We start from the raw sequence: 18,058 nt of genomic DNA, 5'->3' as shown, positions 1-18,058 counted from the left end.
GGTAAAGGTAAAGGGACCCCTGACCATTGGGTCCAGTCGTGGCCGACTCTGGGGTTGCGGCGCTCATCTCGCTTTATTGGCCAAGGGAGCCGGCGTACAGCTTCCGGGTCATGTAGCCAGCATGACTAAACTGCTTCTGGCAAACCAGAGCAGCACACGGAAACACCGTTTACCTTCCTGCTGGAGCGGTATCTATTTATCTACTTGCACTTTGACGTGCTTTCGAACTGCTAGGTTGGCAGGAGCAGGGACCGAGCAACAGGAGCTCACCCCGTTGCAGGGATTCGAACCGCCGACCTTCTGATCAGCAAGTCCTAGGCTCTGTGGTTTAACCCACAGCACCACCTGCATCCCCGGTTGCAAAGTAGCAGCTGCTTAATTTTATGGAAAAGTGTGTGTTTGTTTATGTATCTGTCCCTAGTAGGGAGTCCAAAGCACTTCTTCCAGATAAAGAGTCTAAGGTTAGCTGGATTCCTTCAACGAAAGGTTAGGCCAGCTGTGTTTAGTGGGAAGACATACAACTTCACACACACAGTAACATCTATAAGACAACAATTTGTACTTTGACTTCTTGTTATTTGAACTGCCTGACCTTCAAACAGTAGCTGGAGGATGGTGACTTAAACTCTTCCTTAGTGTCAGATTACCAAGTGTGAGTGGAATGCAGAGAGGTTGTAAAGGTAATGGGGGAGGCAAGTTTCCTTTGCTTCTGTTTTTGTTTTGTTTTTTTTGCCTGGTGTGGGGGGGGGAGAGGGAGATTGTTCTCTTCATTCCTTTCTCTGCAGCTTTATGGTGTGGCTGGTTTGCACAGATCTGCCATTTTTAAAAGGATGCCCAGCTTAAGGGGCTTTTTCTTGTAAATATTATTGTACATCTCCCTGGAACACTTTAATTAAAGGTGGTTGAGATTATTATTTTTAAAGTACTTTATTTATCTGGTCAAAGAGAGCAGATGAGCAGGGAGCAACAGCCAAGTGGAGGAACAGCAGAGCCACAAGGATCCAGGGGATGGAACTGGACTTCTTGCGGGGATGTAGGTCTTGGCAGGTACCCAGCAGTGCAGCCAGACTTGCAGAATGGCGCACAGAGCTAACAATGCCATGTGATTTTCCAGTAAATTCAGCACAACTAAAAGCAGCGCTACATAAACGTGGAACTGCATAAAGCCTACTAAAACAGCAGAGCATTGCCTGCCTAAAAATGGGAAGAGAGGGAACCATTCACATCTCCCCACAGAGGGCCGTCCAAAGTTGTAGTGCCACCACCCAAAAGGCACTGTTATAGTAATCACGTGTTTTAATAGCCATTTGTCATGTACACATGAGAGAGCTCCCCCAGCCCTGGAAAAAGCTGTACCTGGAAGTGTGTCCTGGCTGCAGCCATAAAGTCAGAAATCTGGTGTGTAAGATGACCTTATATTCCCATCCATCCCCCTTCTATCAGCCCAACAAAGTTTCTTGTGCATGCATTGGGAAACAAAGTCTTCATTCTACCAATCATTTCACCTAAGATTTGATAGAGCTCCAGATAGGGTTGTGTGGGGGTTTTAATACAGAGGGTGATGATAGTTTTTGCATTTGCATTTTCTGTGCCTTCAGAAATAGTTCCTTTTTCCCTCTCCTTGTCTCTTCCTCTCTTGCCTGACTCCATCCTTCCATTTCCCTCAACCTTTTTGCCATGACTCTGCTTTTCTAGCAACTGCCCATTCCTTTTCTCATGTAAAAAGATGAACACAAAATGTAAGAGAGCTTTGGGTCTTTGATTTCACGGCAGCTCCTGGATCCTAGTGGTGAATCGCATGCTTTCCTTTGATATGCATTTATTACATACTCTCCTAAGCTTTTCAAGCTTCACCTGGAAATGACTTGGCACAAAAAAACACTTTGTGATTTCAGACATATTGTGTGTGGCCATATCACTGAAGAAAGGCTGGCTCTAGGAAAGTCATATTTGCCCCTGGTGTCTAAAGTCCTGCTTGTGTACCCATCCAATGGGCCTCCAAGGCTGCAGACTAAGTTAGAGTCCCAAGATTGGGCAATCCACAAATATGGTCCATTCTCAGGCACAGGGTTTGGGAGAAGCAAGGTAAACAAGCAACCTCTTCACTGCTTGAAAGAATTAAAACGACAATTAACTCCCATTCACCATGCATTCGGAAGGATGCCTCACATCTTTCTAATAACAGAAAATAGTGTTGTCTGAAAGAGGTTGTTATGTACTGAGTTGAATAGGGTCCAAAAGGCAGCAGTCTGATTGGTCCTAGAACAATAGGATTCAGAATGCAGCAGTCTGATTGGTCCTAGAACAATAGGGTCCAGAATGCAGCAGTCTGATTGGTCCTAGAACAATGCAGCAGTGTGATTGGTCTGCAGGAGCCACCCAATCCAGCTCCAGGTGGGAGTGAATCCGCAACCTGATTGGCCCACAGGAGAATCCCAGAAGTAGCCAATCACGTGTGGCCCATTATAAATAATGTATATAAAGCAGATATTTTTGGGGAACTTCCATTCCTCACTACTATGAGCTAAATAAAGAGCATGAAATCCACACTCGACTCCGAGTATATTTCAGAGGTCATGCACACTAGGACTAAGTACAACCCTGCCCCCCAAAAAACTTCCTCTCTCCACCACCTCTGCGTATCCCAGAGTTGCACATGGAGACTGCAGCAGGAAAGGAAAGTACCTCTAGCCTGAATCTGGCACTTCTTGAGAAGAAATTAGGTGCCTTGAGGGAAAGGGAGAATGTGTGCTGTCATTGTACTGTAGACCCAGCATTCCAGTGTTCAGGTGGGCAAACATGATTTAGCAAGTTGTGCCAAGAAGTTTCTGTGACTCAGCCATGATATGTTTACGCCCCAGTAAACATATCACAAAAGGGGATTTAGGAGCAGCTGCAAGCTCTTCTCCTTGGGCAGTGGCCAGTGTCTGTCTTGCCATCGATTCCTTAAAAATAGCATTTTGCCCAGTCTGGTTTCAGAGGCCCTCGGCTACCCACCACTTCCCTGAGGGAGATTGCGCCACACTCTAATGGATCTCGGTGGACCACCGCCAGCAATAAATGCTTAAATAGAACTCTCCATTGACATTATAAATGCTGGTGTGAAAGCTGCTGCAGTTAGTGAAGGAAGGGCTGGCAGTTAAGTACGTCTGTCTGAAAACATCTTATGACTAGGGCTTCATAAATTTTTCACCAGGCACAGTAACTAAGTAGACAAGGGATAAGGGGGACAGGGCGGCAATGATCCGAATGCTTCCTCTAGCTGCACAGTGGTCCATTTTTCCTTCCGTTGTTGGGGAGGTTGGCTTGCAGAAGACTTTCCCAGGTCTTCTTACAAGAACCCTGTATGGTAGATCAGTAGCCTCTCTAGATATAGGCCTGGACTGAGAGATAGCAGCTTATCTAAAGGCCAAAGGAGACATAGCATGGGAGGTTGGGGGAAGCAGGTCTCCAAATACGAGTTGCTGGGAATCACAATTTGGAAGAGTGGCTCTTGTGTTTGAATCCTGCTTGTGCGTTTCCCACAGGCATCCGGTTGGCCAAAATGAGAACAGGATGCTGGGCTAGAGGGGAATTGGCCTGATCCAGGATGGGCTAGGTTACTTAGGGTGCTTACAGACATGGATGTTTTAGCATGGTTGGTATCCATCTGCCTCAGGAGACAGTTGGAGGAGTTTGCCTTTGGGGGTGAAGTCAAACTGTTGGAAGGTTATAGTGCCTGCTGTGGCTGTCGAGACTGATGTGGTGAGAGATGTTTTGTTGCAGCTGGGGCAGATGAAGGCGCCCGGTTGTGCTGCTGCAGATGCAGCATAGTGTTTCTTCTCTCTCTGTTCTTTCTAGCAGTCATTCCTCTTCTGCTATGGATGCACAGCCTGACTGTTTCCAGGCAATGCCTAGTCTTTGCTCCTCTGTTTTAAACAGGAAGGACAGTAGCAACCTCATCTAGACTTCTGGAATCCAAATTGCATTCTGTTGTGATCAGCCCACGTTTCCCCAGTCCAAATGTTTATTGGGGGACATCACTTAGACCGTGCAGGGGCAGGGAAAGAAGGTGCAGTACTCTCTCCCCCACTGCTGCCCTCCAAACATACTACAGTACAGTGGTACCTCGGGTTACAGACGCTTCAGGTTACAGACCTGACCCAGAAATAGTAACTCGGGTTAAGAACTTTGCTTCAGGATGAGAACAGAAATCACACGGCGGCGGCAGCGGAAGGCCCCATTAGCTAAAGTGGTGCTTCAGGTTAAGAACAGTTTCAGGTTAAGAACGGACCTCCAGAACGAATTAAGTTCTTAACCCAAGGTACCACTGTACGGTCTTTTCAGGCCACTGTTGCTCTGTATAGGCTGGACCAACTGTGTGATGGAAATTGCATAGCTGTTCCATTATGTCAAGAGAACAAACAGATTTTTCTGAACTCTGGAGGAATAAAGAAGCTGAACAGGGAAAATCTGGGAGGAGGATGCTTTTATCACTACAGATGTCTCTGAAAATTAGAGTGAAGGAAGTGTGACTTCCATAAGTAAAAATGCTCAGTGTCAAAGCAGCCCTTAAGAGTTTATGACAGAGGTCTTGCTGATTCAAAGCTTAGTGTTTTAGACTGCAGTCCTCAGCCCACTTACCTGATGGTAAGCCCCATTGAATTCAGTATGACCTACTTTGAAGTAGATACGGTTGTGATTGTTCTGTTACTAAGCTACACATGGAGAACGAAGCTGCTGGATTTTTTAAAAGGGTGCATTACCCCGTTCCACAGATGATGTCGTGTACTGGGAATGAAATGGTGGCTTTCCCTAAGTTGTCCAGTAATATTTGCTCTCGCTGCCTGCTCCTGCTCAATGGAGACTGCTTCTCTGTCCATACTCAATGCAACACCAGCTAAGCCATTGGGAAGCCAGGAGGAGTGGAGGAGGAGGCATAAGATTGCTTTAAAAACAGAGTCTGCACTTAAAAACTAAAAGCAAAAACCTGCAACAGGCTAGGTTTAGCCACTGGAAAATGAGATGCTTTGGGGCAGCTGACTCATAATAATATTGGAGAATGTCTCAGCAGTGGGTTGGAAAATGTTTCCTCTGCATTGGATGACTGATGTGAACACAAAATAGTTATTATTGCAGATTCATCACTGTCATGTTTTCATTTGGAACTGAGGGCAAGGATAAAAGCAACCTGTTGATAATTTTGATTGTTTTGCACTAGGGATGTGGCCTTGCTCTACAGTCCTTTAGTCAATTATAGCAGACTGGCTGAATGTGTGTCCTTTGGCCAAGTGCTACTTCTGCCTAATCCCAGTTCACTCCAGTGATGCTTCACTGATCATTTCCTTAAAATGATATATGTGCATACGTGGTTTGAGGAGTATGACAGTACAGTGGTACCTCGGGTTGCATACGCTTCAGGTTACAGACTCCGCTAACCCAGAAATAGTACCTCGGGTTAAGAACTTTGCTTCAGGATGAGAACAGAAATCATGCAGCAGCAGGAGGCCCCATTAGCTAAAGTGGTGCTTCAGGTTAAGAACAGTTTCAGGTTAAGAACGGACCTCCAGAACGAATTAAGTACTTAACCCGAGGTACCACTGTAGTATACAACACACTTTGGGACATGGGCAGGTTGTCTGCACCACAGATGGATATAATTGTTTTAACCATCGTGGCACCTTAAGGTGAAGGGTGGGTAATTAACATAATATCTGAACTGTCAGGGCTCTGTCCAAGGACTCATGGGAATTTTAGTTTAGTAATGCTTTTTGGAAATGGTCTTTGATCCTTAGTCCTCACAGAACCAGAAGTTTCTCCCTCTCCTCCCACTTTGCCAACTGTGTGAAATTTGTTAGAGGGCTCTATGTGGACCTAGGGTTGCAAGTCACCCACCCTTGACCTAGAGTAAGATTCACAGTGACCAAAGAGAAGGCCTGGAATGGAGGTGTTGGTTTTGGAATGCCCTCGCTGGAGAGGTCTGCTTGATACCAATGTGGCTAAATTTTAGGCAATGTGTTGCAACAATTCCCACACACATAGAATCACAGAATTGTAAAGTTGGAAGGGACCCTGGGGGTCACTTAGTCCAACCCCCTTCAATGCAAGAATCTCAGCTAAAACATCCATGACAGATGGCCATCCATACACAAAAGATTTTCTTTGAAGAGAAAAGCTGTCTTATGGCTGTTTCTTACATTCTTATGCCACATAATTTTATTGTATAGATAGATAGATAGATAGATAGATAGATAGATAGATATACTGTATTTTTCGCTCTATAGGACGCATCTTTTCCCCTCCAAAAATTAAGGGGAAATGTGTGTGTGTCCTATGGAGCGAATGCAGGCTCCTTGGCTTCAGCGATAGCAACGCGAAGCCTCCGAAGCGCAAAGGGAGCGCTCCCTCTGTGCTCCGGAGGCTTTGCGTTGCTTTCGCTGAAGCCTGGAGAGCGAGAGGGGTTGGTGCGCACCGACCCCTCTCGCTCTCCAGGCTTCAGGGATAGCCACTTGAAGCCTTTGGAGCGCAGTGGGACCTCGCGCTGCTCTCCAAAGGCTTCGGGTTCCTTTTGCTGAAGCCGGGAGAGCAAGACTCTCCTGGCTTCAGCAGAGAGGGAGAGCTGCGCAGCGCCCCTTCAGCCAAGCGGGAGGAGAAATGGAAGGGGCTCTGTTTCTCCTGCCGCTTCACTAAATGGGCACTGAACAGAGAGGGGGAGAATTTTTTTTTCTTGTTCTCCCCCTCTAAAACAAGGTGCGTCCTATGGTCAGGTGCGTCCTATAGAGCGAAAAATACAGTAGATAAAGATATAGTTCCAGCTCCCTTCATCTGTTTCAGAACCAAAACTGTCCCTCTCTTTGTATATGCCTTCCTTGTTAGAACTGTTATACACTGAAACATTCTATTTGGATTCCTCTGAATTAAGGCAGCTGCCGACACTGATGGCATTTCAATGTCGGCAAAAGTAGAATCATATAACTCTAGCATTGGAAGGGACTACGAGGGTCATCTAGTCCAACCTCCTGCGATGCAGGAATCTTTCGCCAGTTTGAGACTCAAACCCATGACCCTGAGATTAAGATTCTCATGCTCTACCGATTGAGCTATCCTGTATTTGTTAGCTTAATACTTAGTTTACTTAATACAACTGTTTTGACCTGAAGGACTACGGTAATTTGTTTACCTTAATGTATTCTTGCACACTGTCTTGTGATGTTTACATGGAAGGCGGTATATAAATGGTTTTAATTAATAAGTGAATTCTGGCTACTCAAACAGTATCTTGGGCTGCTATACCGATAATCGTGTGCACTGTTAACACACCTTTTCTCAAACCCCACAACTGCACAGGCATTATATAAGCCACAAGAGAGATTTTGTACTTTACTGAATGACATTTTACACTCGCTGCAAAATAAACTACGGGGGGACTAATCTGTTCAGGGAGCCCTTGAACAAGGAGTCTCACGTCCTGCAATACGTCTGCTAAATAAATGAAACAGATGGCCGTTTTCCTCCCGCAAGTTGCAGAGTGAAAGGAAAAACTCTCTGCCAGCCTCCTAAACTGGATTACACGATTAATTGTAATTTATATCACTTGAATCAGTTATATTTCTACAAAGCCTGTCTCCAGGTACAATTTTTGCGAATCTCTTCCTCATTAGCTCCATTGCTTTATGCTGCCGAGAAGCCATTAACATCAGCTCTGCCTGGTTCACCCCTTTGGCAGATTTGCAATTAACTTAGTTCTGGCTAGGGCCTGCAGTGCTGCCTTAGGCCAGTCGCTGGGATGGACAGCTGATTCATTTCTCAAGGGGAAAGTGGAATGGCACTTCTCATGACTGACTGACGTGCTTTTTTCAGGCTCATAATAAGCCAAAAGGTAAAGAGGATCTTAAATGCATGTGTCCTAAATGTCGGTGATTTGATTGGGCCAGTGCAGATGTAACATTTCTTGGCTGTTTAGCAATGGATATGCAATGGAAAAAGTTCAAGATTATGTGTACCCTTCCTCTGCTCTTCTAGCCCAAGACTCTCTTCTTTTTCTTCTTCTTTTTCTTCTTCTTTTTCCCAGTCCTGTCACTAGTATGCTATGTCTGTTCCATCCTGAAGACAACCTCAAGACTTAAATAAGCCCTGTACAATAAGATAAAATACAAGGCTTGTTGTTTGCCAGGCTGATGGGAAGGAGAAGGTTGTAATGACTGCTGCCGCTGAGTGGCTGAATCACTGCAAGGCCCGAAAGCTGTCCGCTTTGGTGCCAGTGAATGCAAAAATAACTCCACCTGTCCAGTTCACCTGGGCAGTGCAACCATTAGTCACTTTCTTTGCCATTTGAGCAGAAGAGCCACCCTTGTTTTGTCTCCATCTCTTGACTTTACTGGAGCAAAACCAATAGTGCCAGATGATCCAAGAATAAGTATATATATTCTCAATTTAACTTGAAACGCATATATTCCTACACAGTAGGAAGGTTTGAGGCTTGCACAGTTTGAGTTGGAAGCACCATGGTTTAGACATGACTATTTCAGAGAGAAGAACTGGAAGCATGTGCAAAAGCTATAAATTGTGGCATGTTTCATTCACAGATGGTGGGAAAAGTTCCATTTGTAACTATTTGTGCATTCAAGATTGGTGTACCTTGATTTGCATTTAGATAGGAATTCCTTCTCATTAGACTTTAGTCTGTTAAGCTTTTTTAAAAAAGGTAGGGGTGTGTGTGTGTGTTTACTTCTTAAGAAGCACTGGGAGGGAAATTAAAAATTAGTATGACATTCTTAGTTGCAGAGACATATTTAGAGCATAATGCTGAAGCCATTAGTTTATTGGCTTCTGTGTTTTTGGTGGAAACAGGTTTTTTGAAAGAAGTGTTTTGTGTATCAAGGAAGGTCAACTGTTAATAAAGGGCACCCATGGCTCTTCTTGAAGTGCTTGAGTAACTCTCTGTCATGCGGATCTGGCTTTAAAACAAGATTCTTGAGCCTCTACCCAGCCATAGCAGATTAATATGTAACCACTGGAATTACTCAAAACACCATTTGCTTGGGTGCATTCTGTATGTTATAAATGAAAGTCATTTTGTCTGTTGAGACGCCAACTTTTTCATTCCTTGAAAAGCAAGAATATTACACAAACAGGATATAACTGATATCAGCATATGGAGCCCATTATTTTGTCACTTTTTCTCTACTGAAAGGGGTACTTAATTGTTGCATTTGAGGTACTTACATGTTGCTGGCTTGAGATGCCTTAATTTTTAGGTAGACCTAGTGTTTTAAAACTGCCACATTGAAAATGCAGATACTAATGTAGGCAGGATGATGTACATTGTATGAGTGAATTTGCTGTACGAGTGTACAACCTGGAATGTGGTGCAAAACTTCCTTCCTGAGGAAGAACTTGGTGACATAAGGGTGGATTTGCTGATGGCTTAGATTAGAGCAGGGTCTAGGTAGGACTTTTTGCAGTCTGCAGTCCTGGCTTCTCCACCATGCACACATTCCTTTTCTAATATCAAATATCCTTTATTAGGCATAGCAAACCACACATTATCAAACAGACACTGTATACAAATTGTGCAAAATACGAGCTCAGCGTAACAAGGTTTGTCCCAGTCAGATATTTAACTTCAGAGGAAATCAATTTGCATAAATAATACAACACAACACTACCACATCACCGATCAATTAAGAACCACATTCCTTTTCTCTCTAAATGGCTGCAATATACTGTATGCTTCTGCTAGCTGTCAGAACCTCAGTTCACAGTGAATAGTTATGATGGGCAACTTGAATTAGAGATAAAGTTGGAAGCAATACTTGTGAGTATCAGAATTTTGGGCTTGCGTTACAGCTTCAGTTGAAAGAAATTTGGATTGGCATTTGAGAGTCAATATTAAACTAAGATTTTGTTTTGTTGGAGGAAACACAACTTAGCACCTTTGGGTGACATCCATGGCTTTGGATTTGCAAGACCTTTCTTTCCCACCCCCTACCCCAAGTGAGTTTTCAGTCTCCTTGTGGCGAGCTCTGTTTGGGAAAGTCTTCAGAAGTTCTGGCTTTATGGGGCTTGTATTGGATCATGCCTCAAGCTTGTTTTGACCCTGATGTACATGGAATTTGCTGCAGATTATGTGCAGAAACAGCACTTTCAGTGTGGTGAAAGCAGCACAAATTCATCCTTTTCTTTTGTTCTATAGCTAGGATGTTCTTGTGTGCTGTTTGTTTGTTTAGTGCAATAAAGATAAATTCTGTTTTGGACAGATATTTTGCAAACCGTTTGCAAAACATGCAATGAAGATACGCTATGTTATCAAAGCTTGATCTTTTGCCAGTGACTAACCATGCAGTGAATAATCGTACAAGGACTTATCTGCACTATAGTCTTAGACAGGTTTAGCTTGTCATTCTCTTTCTAAAGACTCTTGTGAAGTAACTTTCTGTGAAGAAGGCTAGCTATCGCTTTCAGAGAATAAATGGCATTGCCGTAAATACTATGATGCCCAAGATTCTTTGGGGAGAACTTTAACTGTTAACCTTGTATAAGTTTTATTTCCATGGGCACTACACTACATTGTGTATTGGTACACAATTAAAAGACTTTGCAGGATGTAGTACTTTGGATTCTATTTCCTACTCAAAAGCTTAGCAGTATTTGGGATAAAAGCCAGGGCCTTCAAGTTAGTTGAATTGCAGCTCATATTCTTCCATTACAGAAGCACTTTAATTTTATTCTGATCCATATTTTATTACTTCAAACAGCCCTTGGGTGGGGGTTAGTATTATTGTGTGGTGATTTTGCCTGGATCAGCATTTTGATTGCAAACACTCGGTTGTAATAACTCCACCATAAAAGCAGTCTTGCTCCAAAAGAAAGCACAGAAGAGAAACAGCACTGGACTATATTTATCCTGCATTTTGTAAAATGCATTTGGTGCAAAACAATTATATTTTCATATTTCATATAACTCGGCTATCCATAGCTCTAACGTGAGTATTGTGATAATGAAAATTGTGGCTTAGACTCTGTTATTTCTTTAACACTTTTTGTTTGGCGCTTCAGTATGTTGGCAACATTGTATTCAAAGTCCGCTCCTAAAATTATCAATATTTTAAAAATCAGAGTGGCCTAAATGTGCTCTGGATGTCCTCAGCAGAGAAATCCAGGAAATGGAGAATGTGCCTTATCAGTGTAATGAGAGCTGCAACCCTTGACAAACAACACAACTTTAAAGGCAGGTACCAAGAAACTGTCTCCTCACTGGCAACAAAATGCAGATCAATTGCACAAGGTCAGTGAAACCATTAATGCAGCAAGTGAAAGATATATATATCTCAAGGTTATCGGAGAGCATGAAACTAATCCAAATAGGTTTGGCATGAGAATGGGTAACTTGGTCTGACTCTTATGCCCAGCGACTCTCATAAGGATTAGCGGAAGTGTCTCATAATACTCTTAGTATGCACTAGGCCTGCACCACATGTGGCCCAGTCTGCTGAAGTGAATGTACTACAGGAATTGTCAAGCACCAGCTTTTGCTGCATTATGCAGCCTGCAGTCAACCTGACGAGTCGCATGTTGTGCAGGCTCATTGCACATGTAACATGTAACAAGTGCACACAACAGACTGGTCCACACAAGGGCAGGATCCCAAAATGAATGCACGGCTTAGTAACAGTTTCAGAAATCAGAGCCGGTTCAATGTTGCTCCAACCACTTGCAAGGTTCAACAAGGCTTAAGGTGGCCCCACAAACAAATCTTCATCAGCCTTCAAAAGCAAAGTCATGCTCCCCCTCCCATCATATTCTCATGCGGGTCCCTTCTCCAGTCTTCAGCAAGTGGCTGGAAGTGGGGAAGCAGAGAAAAATGTCCTTTTTTACCTTCCACTCTGCATACAAACTCCAGATTCTCAATCCCCCATGCCCCCACCTCACTCTGAGATTGCATAGATCTTTCTGGTGCTGCCTTAACTGAAGAGAATGCAAACAGCACCAGTGGATTTGTTTTGGGTTTTGCTTTGCTTTTCAGATCTTCCCAGGGTTGAGGAAATCTAATTTCACTCAATAACAAATGATGGCTGGGTTCTGGTTGAGGATGGCTCCCAGAAATCTTGGACTCAAGTTCACAGTCCAGTCCGGTGTGGACAAGCCCCTTATTTGCTTAATAGGAAGTATCTTGAGAGACAGCTGGAGATATGGAGACTGCTGATGCCATCCTGGCAACAGAATTCAGTGATAGAGCACATATTTGCGATGCAGAGGCTCCCAGGTTCAATCCATGGCACCTCCACATAAGACTGGAAAATACCCCTTTCCAAAAGCCCCAGAGAGCCACTGCCCATCAGTGTAGACCATACTGATCCAAGATGAGGCCAATGGCAAGGCTTCTTCATATACAGTGGTGCCTCGCAAGACGAAAAGAATCCGTTCTGTGATTCTCTTCGTCTAGCGGTTTTTTCGTTTTGCGAAGCAAGCCCATTGACGGATTAGAGGATTAGCGCTATTAGCGGCTTTTAGCGGCTTATCTGCTGATCGGATCAGCTGATAAGCGGCTTAGCGGCTTAGAAAAAGGGGGGGGGAGGAAAAAAACCAGCAGGAACTCGCAAGACATTGTCGTCTTGCGAAGCAAGCCCATAGGAAATTCGTTTTGCGAAGCACCTCCAAAACGGAAAACTCTTTCGTCTAGCGAGTTTTCCGTCTTGCGAGGCATTCGTCTTGCGGGGCACCACTGTATTCCACATTTTGTCAGATTGCATATGCCTAGGAAAAGTAGCATTCTGAGTGTATACTATGCTGCCCAAAGAACATAACTAGGAAGTGTTTGGGTGGGTGTGACTATTGGTCTGTTGTGGTGAGGCAGCAAATTGATCTTGGAATTTGAATGTATTAGTATGTTATTGTGCAAGTCCACAGTAGGAGATCCAAGAACAAGAACATCTGCATGCAGCCTTGGGTGTTTTGGGGTTGCTTGCATTAATACTGAGCCGATGAAACTTTTATGGTGTGCCCAGTAGAAGCAGCAACTGGAATTACACCTGCATGGCTTTAAGTTGTGATGTTATGACTTTTAGAAGACATCTGAAGGCAGCCCTGTTTAGGGAAGCTTTTAATGTTTGATGCATTACTGTATTTTAATATTTTGTTGGAAGCCGCCCAGAGTGGCTGGGGAAACCCAGCCAGATGGGCGGGGTATAAATAAATTATTATTATTATTATTATTATTATTATTATTATTATTATTATTATTATTATTTTCAGCAAGAATTTTAAAAAATCCAAATCCAAGTTAGTCATTTGACAATAATCTTATGAGGCTTTTCAAAAATGCAGAATAGGAACATAAATGGTAAATACTTCCTCCCTGCAGGTTTCAGCTACCACTTCCTTTTGCTTTAAAAGAGTGGCTTTGGACTAGTGTACCTCCCAGTTCATGTCTTGCAAAGAGTAATAGCTTCTTCTGCAGTCATTATCGGTGCAGCTTGAAGTTCACTTTCAAGTCATTATTCTGCCACAAATGATGCTGGAAGGACTTGGCATCTGGGGTTATTAGCATACCTGTGTGGGACTGGCGAGTACTAGAATGACTTGCAGATTTATTTCTGCAAGCACAAATTGCTGAGTTGGCCTGGGATCTTTTATAGGTTTCCTATTTCCCTCCCTTGGGCTTTCTGAAACTGGTCATTTTTTGGGATTTGGATACTGAAGTTAGATGGGCCGTTGCTCTGCTCTGGTCTCGTCAGTTGCAATTATATTCTGATGCTCGGGAGGAATGCCTAACATCTCTTTTGTTTTTAATTAACATTCTGTTAGGTTCCTAATTTAGGGACTTGCTGGGCTTTGGTAGTTCCTGTCCTGTGCGCTGACTTCAAGAAAAGTCTGTATTCTCTGCATGGCCACTATGGCTCCTTTTGAAGTGCCGCATTGTGCATCCAGGGGCATTCCTAAGCCGCAGTGGCATCTGCTGCCACAGCACAGCAGGGGAGAGAGAACTGTTTCCGAGGAAAATGAATACTCTCATTGAAGTTCAGTGGCTGGTGGCAGACAGAAGCTTCAGGGAGCATCTGAGCCCTGCAGGAAATTGCTGGCTCTGTCTCTCTCTAAGGAAAAACACTTAAGGAACCGTGTAACAACAGTTATGACCCTTAAGATCCAAACTGACAACTGGCAGGCAAAAGATGAAGGGGTTAGGAAGATGTGAAATTGAAGGAACCTTTCAGGAGAGGTTTCGGTCACCCTGGCAAACCTCGTCTCCTGCATTGTGTGTTTGGTTGCTTATGTTGTTGAAACACTACACTGGAAAACCATGTTTTGGGGTGTGAAGATAAAAGGGACTCTCTTAAGGCTGGTGTATCTGCCCAATGAGCTTCGAAGGACAAGTATTGGGTAGGGATGGAATCTCTGCATAAATCAAGTGTGACCAGGCTGTCTTCTGAAAGGTAGAAACGTATTAAGAGTTATGTTTATTCTTAAAGCAACTGTTACCTTGTCTGAAAAGCCAATAAACCTGCTCTTGACTTTTTATACTTCATAGAACATAGAAATTAGATCACTGGCCACTGTGCATTGCTGAAAAGCCTTGTTTTGCATAAGGCTGAGCACTGCTTGCAGCAAGATCCTAAACATGCTTATTCATAGAATCAGGGTTGGAAGGGACCACAAGGATCATCTAGTCGAACCTTCTGCAATGCAGGAATAAGCAGCTGTCCCTTACGGGGATCAAACCTGTAACCTTGGCATTATCAGCACTTTGCTTTAAACAACTGAGCTATCCAGGCTATGCAAAATGAGTCCCTCTGAGTTCTGTGAAGCTTGCTCCACAAGAATTGCTGCTTTATATGCCTATCATTTATTCAGCTGATCTGCACCGTGGTTTTTCTGCAGCTCCTGCCTTGAATTATTTCAGTGGAGGAAAGCTACTTCTGAGTATGTTTGTGTTAAGCTTGCAGGTTTAGTCATTTCAAGTAACTAATGGTTTTATCAAATGTGCACTAAGCATGTGCATTAGAACAGTAATCCCAGAAAAACAGATAGAGGACAGAGTGTATGTGGACCTGTTCTGTGTGTAGAACAAATTTGTATGAGACTAGGGCCCTGCGGGACTTGACATCTTTCGGCAGGGCCTGCAAGACAGAGCTGTTCCACCAGGCCTTTGGCCAGGGCACAGCCTGACTCCCTCCTTCGGCAATCTTCGCAGAGCTCTGGCCCAATGGTTGCCAGTGGCTTGATTTGAATTAATTTTATAATGAATGATTTTAGAGTGGAGTGTTGTGTTGTAGTTCTGTACTGTTTTATTGTTGTTAGCCGCCCTGAGCCCGGCTTCGGCTGGGGAGGGCGGGATATAAATAAAATTTATTATTATTATTATTATTATTATTATTATTATTATTATTATTACAGTTACTCTGCATTCAGAACCTGAGAGTATGTGATAACATTCCTGAAGTAACAGTCTCTGAATTTTGCTCCCTGAGCCAATTCTACATAGACAAAGGGAGCTGTGCATTTTTCTTCCACAATTACTTGGTTCTGGTTGCAGATACACTATTGCCTTGTGAAAGAATATGAATGATGCCGTGGGCTGAATAAGGATTGAGTGAGACTATAAATATTTTGGAAGAATTTGGAAATGGGTGATTGATGGAAGCAGCAACTCCCCAGGCATATTTGAGGTGACTGACTGTGGAAGAGTAAGATGGGGGAATTGAGGTGTCAGATTTTATATACAAGTAGAAATATGTCTGTGAAGTAGTTCTGATCACATTGACTCCATAGTTATGGTGCACCTTCTTCTAACCCTAGCATAAGTACCCACTGGATACAGACTAAGACCTTTATATTTAGGCAAGGATTTGGTTAAGATTGTGTGTGTGGTTATGTTGAGAAGTGTGATTTAAACTTATTTAAATTTAGAATCCTTATGTTAAGCATATCTACTTCCCTGAAAGCCTGAAAGTTTGGCAGTGGATAATATAAGCTCAAAAATAAACTCTGTGCACTTACAAAAGATGAGCAATGTTCTGAATTTTTCCTGTGCTCCTTAAAATTCTGCCTGTTGAAAACACAGAAAACCAACTTCAATAGTAGGAAAGCATGAAATTGCATAACGTGCCATATTCTTTCAAGATATAAATCTAATTTGTAGTTACTGTGCAAATCCCATTCAGGTAAAGTCTACTCTGAACCAGACTTTCTTACAAGCTTTCCATTTTTATTTTGCTCTAATTTCTTAAATTAGTTTAAAGATTGGGCCTATACCCAGCTCTAAGACTTGTTTGACTAAGCATGTTAATCCATGGACCTTTCGAGATAAAGCAGATAAAGTATGAATAATGCACTTGTAAAGTGCAGTATCTACCTTTTAGGAGCTGTTCATTGCTGTCAGAGATACCTAATCCTTTCAGCATCTCTGCTGAACGTTAAGGGGGAAAGCCATATGCACTGTTGGGAAGTGGGGGAGCCAGGGATGGAAACAGGAGAACCAATACCTTTTACAGTGAGGGACATGAGAAGTTTTAAGCAAGTTAAATGTACCCACGAGTGGTTGAAAAATATAAGAACATACGCATCTGTTGTGCCGATATAAATTTGCTTCTTAAGCCAAGGGTGGGGAGCCTGTTGCCCTCTAGATCAGGGGTCAGCAACCTTTTTCAGCTGTGGGTTGGTCCACCATCCCTCAGACCATGTGGTGGGCCGAACTGATGAATTCCTATGCCCCACAAATAACCCAGAGATGCATTTTAAATAAAAGCACACATTCTACTCATGTAAAAACACGCTGATTCCCAGACCATCCGTGGGCTGGATTTAGAAACCGATTGGGCCCCATCCGGCCCACGGGCCTTAGGTTGCCTATCCCTGCTCTAGATGTTGCTGGACTTCCCATCAGCTCTAGCCAGCACGGCCAGTGGTCAGGATGGAGTGACCAATACCCGGAGGGCCACATTTTCCCCTTCCTGCCTTAAGCACTCTGCTGGGGGGTTGAAGACTAACAACAAGTGCACAGGGTGGGATCTGTTCTGTGGTGATGTGTACTGAATGTGGAGGTTGGCAGAAATATACCTCCATCTCATTCTTCTTGTGCAACTGGAGGATGAACTGAAAAAGACGAGCAAGGTTGCACACCAGATAATGGGAATACAATGTGTGGGCGCATAATGAAGGGTGATGGTGAAAAACCAAGTTAGGTGGGACAGGCATTATGGTAGGCTTGCCAAACTCTGGGGTCACCGACACATCTGTAGAATGTGCATCCTGCTCTGTGAGGAGAGGAACTGACATCTGGATCATATTGCAGATAAACTAAGATCCAGACAAATCAGTCCATTCTTACTGTGGCACAATGGGTCAGTGTGCCTGGCTGTTAACCAGAAGGTTGGCGGTTCAAGCCCACCCAGGGACAGCTGTGGGCAGGATTCCTGCATTGCAGGGGGGGGTGGACTAGATGACCCTCGGGATCCCTACTAACTCTGCAATTCTATGTGCCGTGACTGGCAGGAGGACACAAGACCATGAAGCTTCTCCCCTGAACCAGAGCAGTGGTTCATCCTGTTTTCCGTGCAGGTGAATGCACACTGGACAATACCAACAGCAGCTGGCGGGGGTGGGGTGCGTTGGGGAAGAAGTGAGTCTCCTGTCCTACCTCCGCCTCTAAAGTCTAATATGGAATCCTGCGGCCCTGATCTCTTGACGGCGGCGTGGAAGTGGGGAGGACAGTAGGCGCTTACTTCCCTAGCATAATAGGAAACTTGCCGCCGGCCGGCCAGCCAGGCCCGCCCCCTTCTCTCCCTCTTTCCGAAATGCTAGGTGGTAGCTGCCCGCTTCTCCCGAGGGGCAGTAGCGCGGCGAGGGGTTTGAGGAGCGCGGGATGTTCCACTGCGCTTTCCCGAAATAGGGGTGTGTAAAGGTGACGGTTGAAACGCGCCAACGTTCTGCCAGCGGCCGTTGGCCGCTTAACGGCCGTCCCTCCCGCGCCTCAGCCCTGCGAGAGGGGATGCCGCCCTATGCTGAGGTGGGAAGCCAGCCCGCGCGGCGCTAACCGAGTCCCTGAAAGGGGCGGAAAGAGCGCTCGGTATATCGCCGCCGG

At 44.2% G+C, this 18,058-nt stretch overlaps 1 protein-coding gene and 1 long non-coding RNA gene across 9 annotated transcripts in view; one reads left to right on the top strand and one right to left on the bottom strand.

Annotated features, from left to right (window-relative positions):
• Window positions 1-18,058, top strand: part of PRKAG2 (protein kinase AMP-activated non-catalytic subunit gamma 2) — a 199,270-nt gene that overhangs the window by 147,214 nt on the left and 33,998 nt on the right. The window contains exon 5 of one of the 8 annotated variants that reach the window (XM_083467224.1): window positions 12,836-12,858. The exons of 5 other annotated variants lie outside the window; for them this stretch is intronic. In XM_083467224.1, the coding sequence (XP_083323350.1) occupies window positions 12,836-12,858 (23 nt within the window). Of the gene's footprint in view, window positions 1-12,835; window positions 12,859-17,810; window positions 18,044-18,058 lie in introns of those variants that run through there. 2 more of the 8 variants (XM_083467222.1, XM_083467223.1) reach the window with 2 other exon arrangements.
• Window positions 9,480-17,742, bottom strand: LOC310689528. Its single transcript, XR_014517449.1, has 3 exons — window positions 17,615-17,742; window positions 15,976-16,024; window positions 9,480-11,818 (listed from the first exon to the last, which is right to left on the bottom strand). It is a non-coding gene; the product is annotated as an uncharacterized lncRNA (long non-coding RNA).

This window comes from Podarcis liolepis (assembly GCF_965112155.1).
Source record: "Podarcis liolepis genome assembly, chromosome: 12".
Taxonomy (NCBI): domain Eukaryota; kingdom Metazoa; phylum Chordata; class Lepidosauria; order Squamata; family Lacertidae; genus Podarcis; species Podarcis liolepis.
The sequence above is the reverse complement of the archived record's forward strand: the minus strand, read 5'-3'. Positions and strand labels throughout refer to the sequence as shown.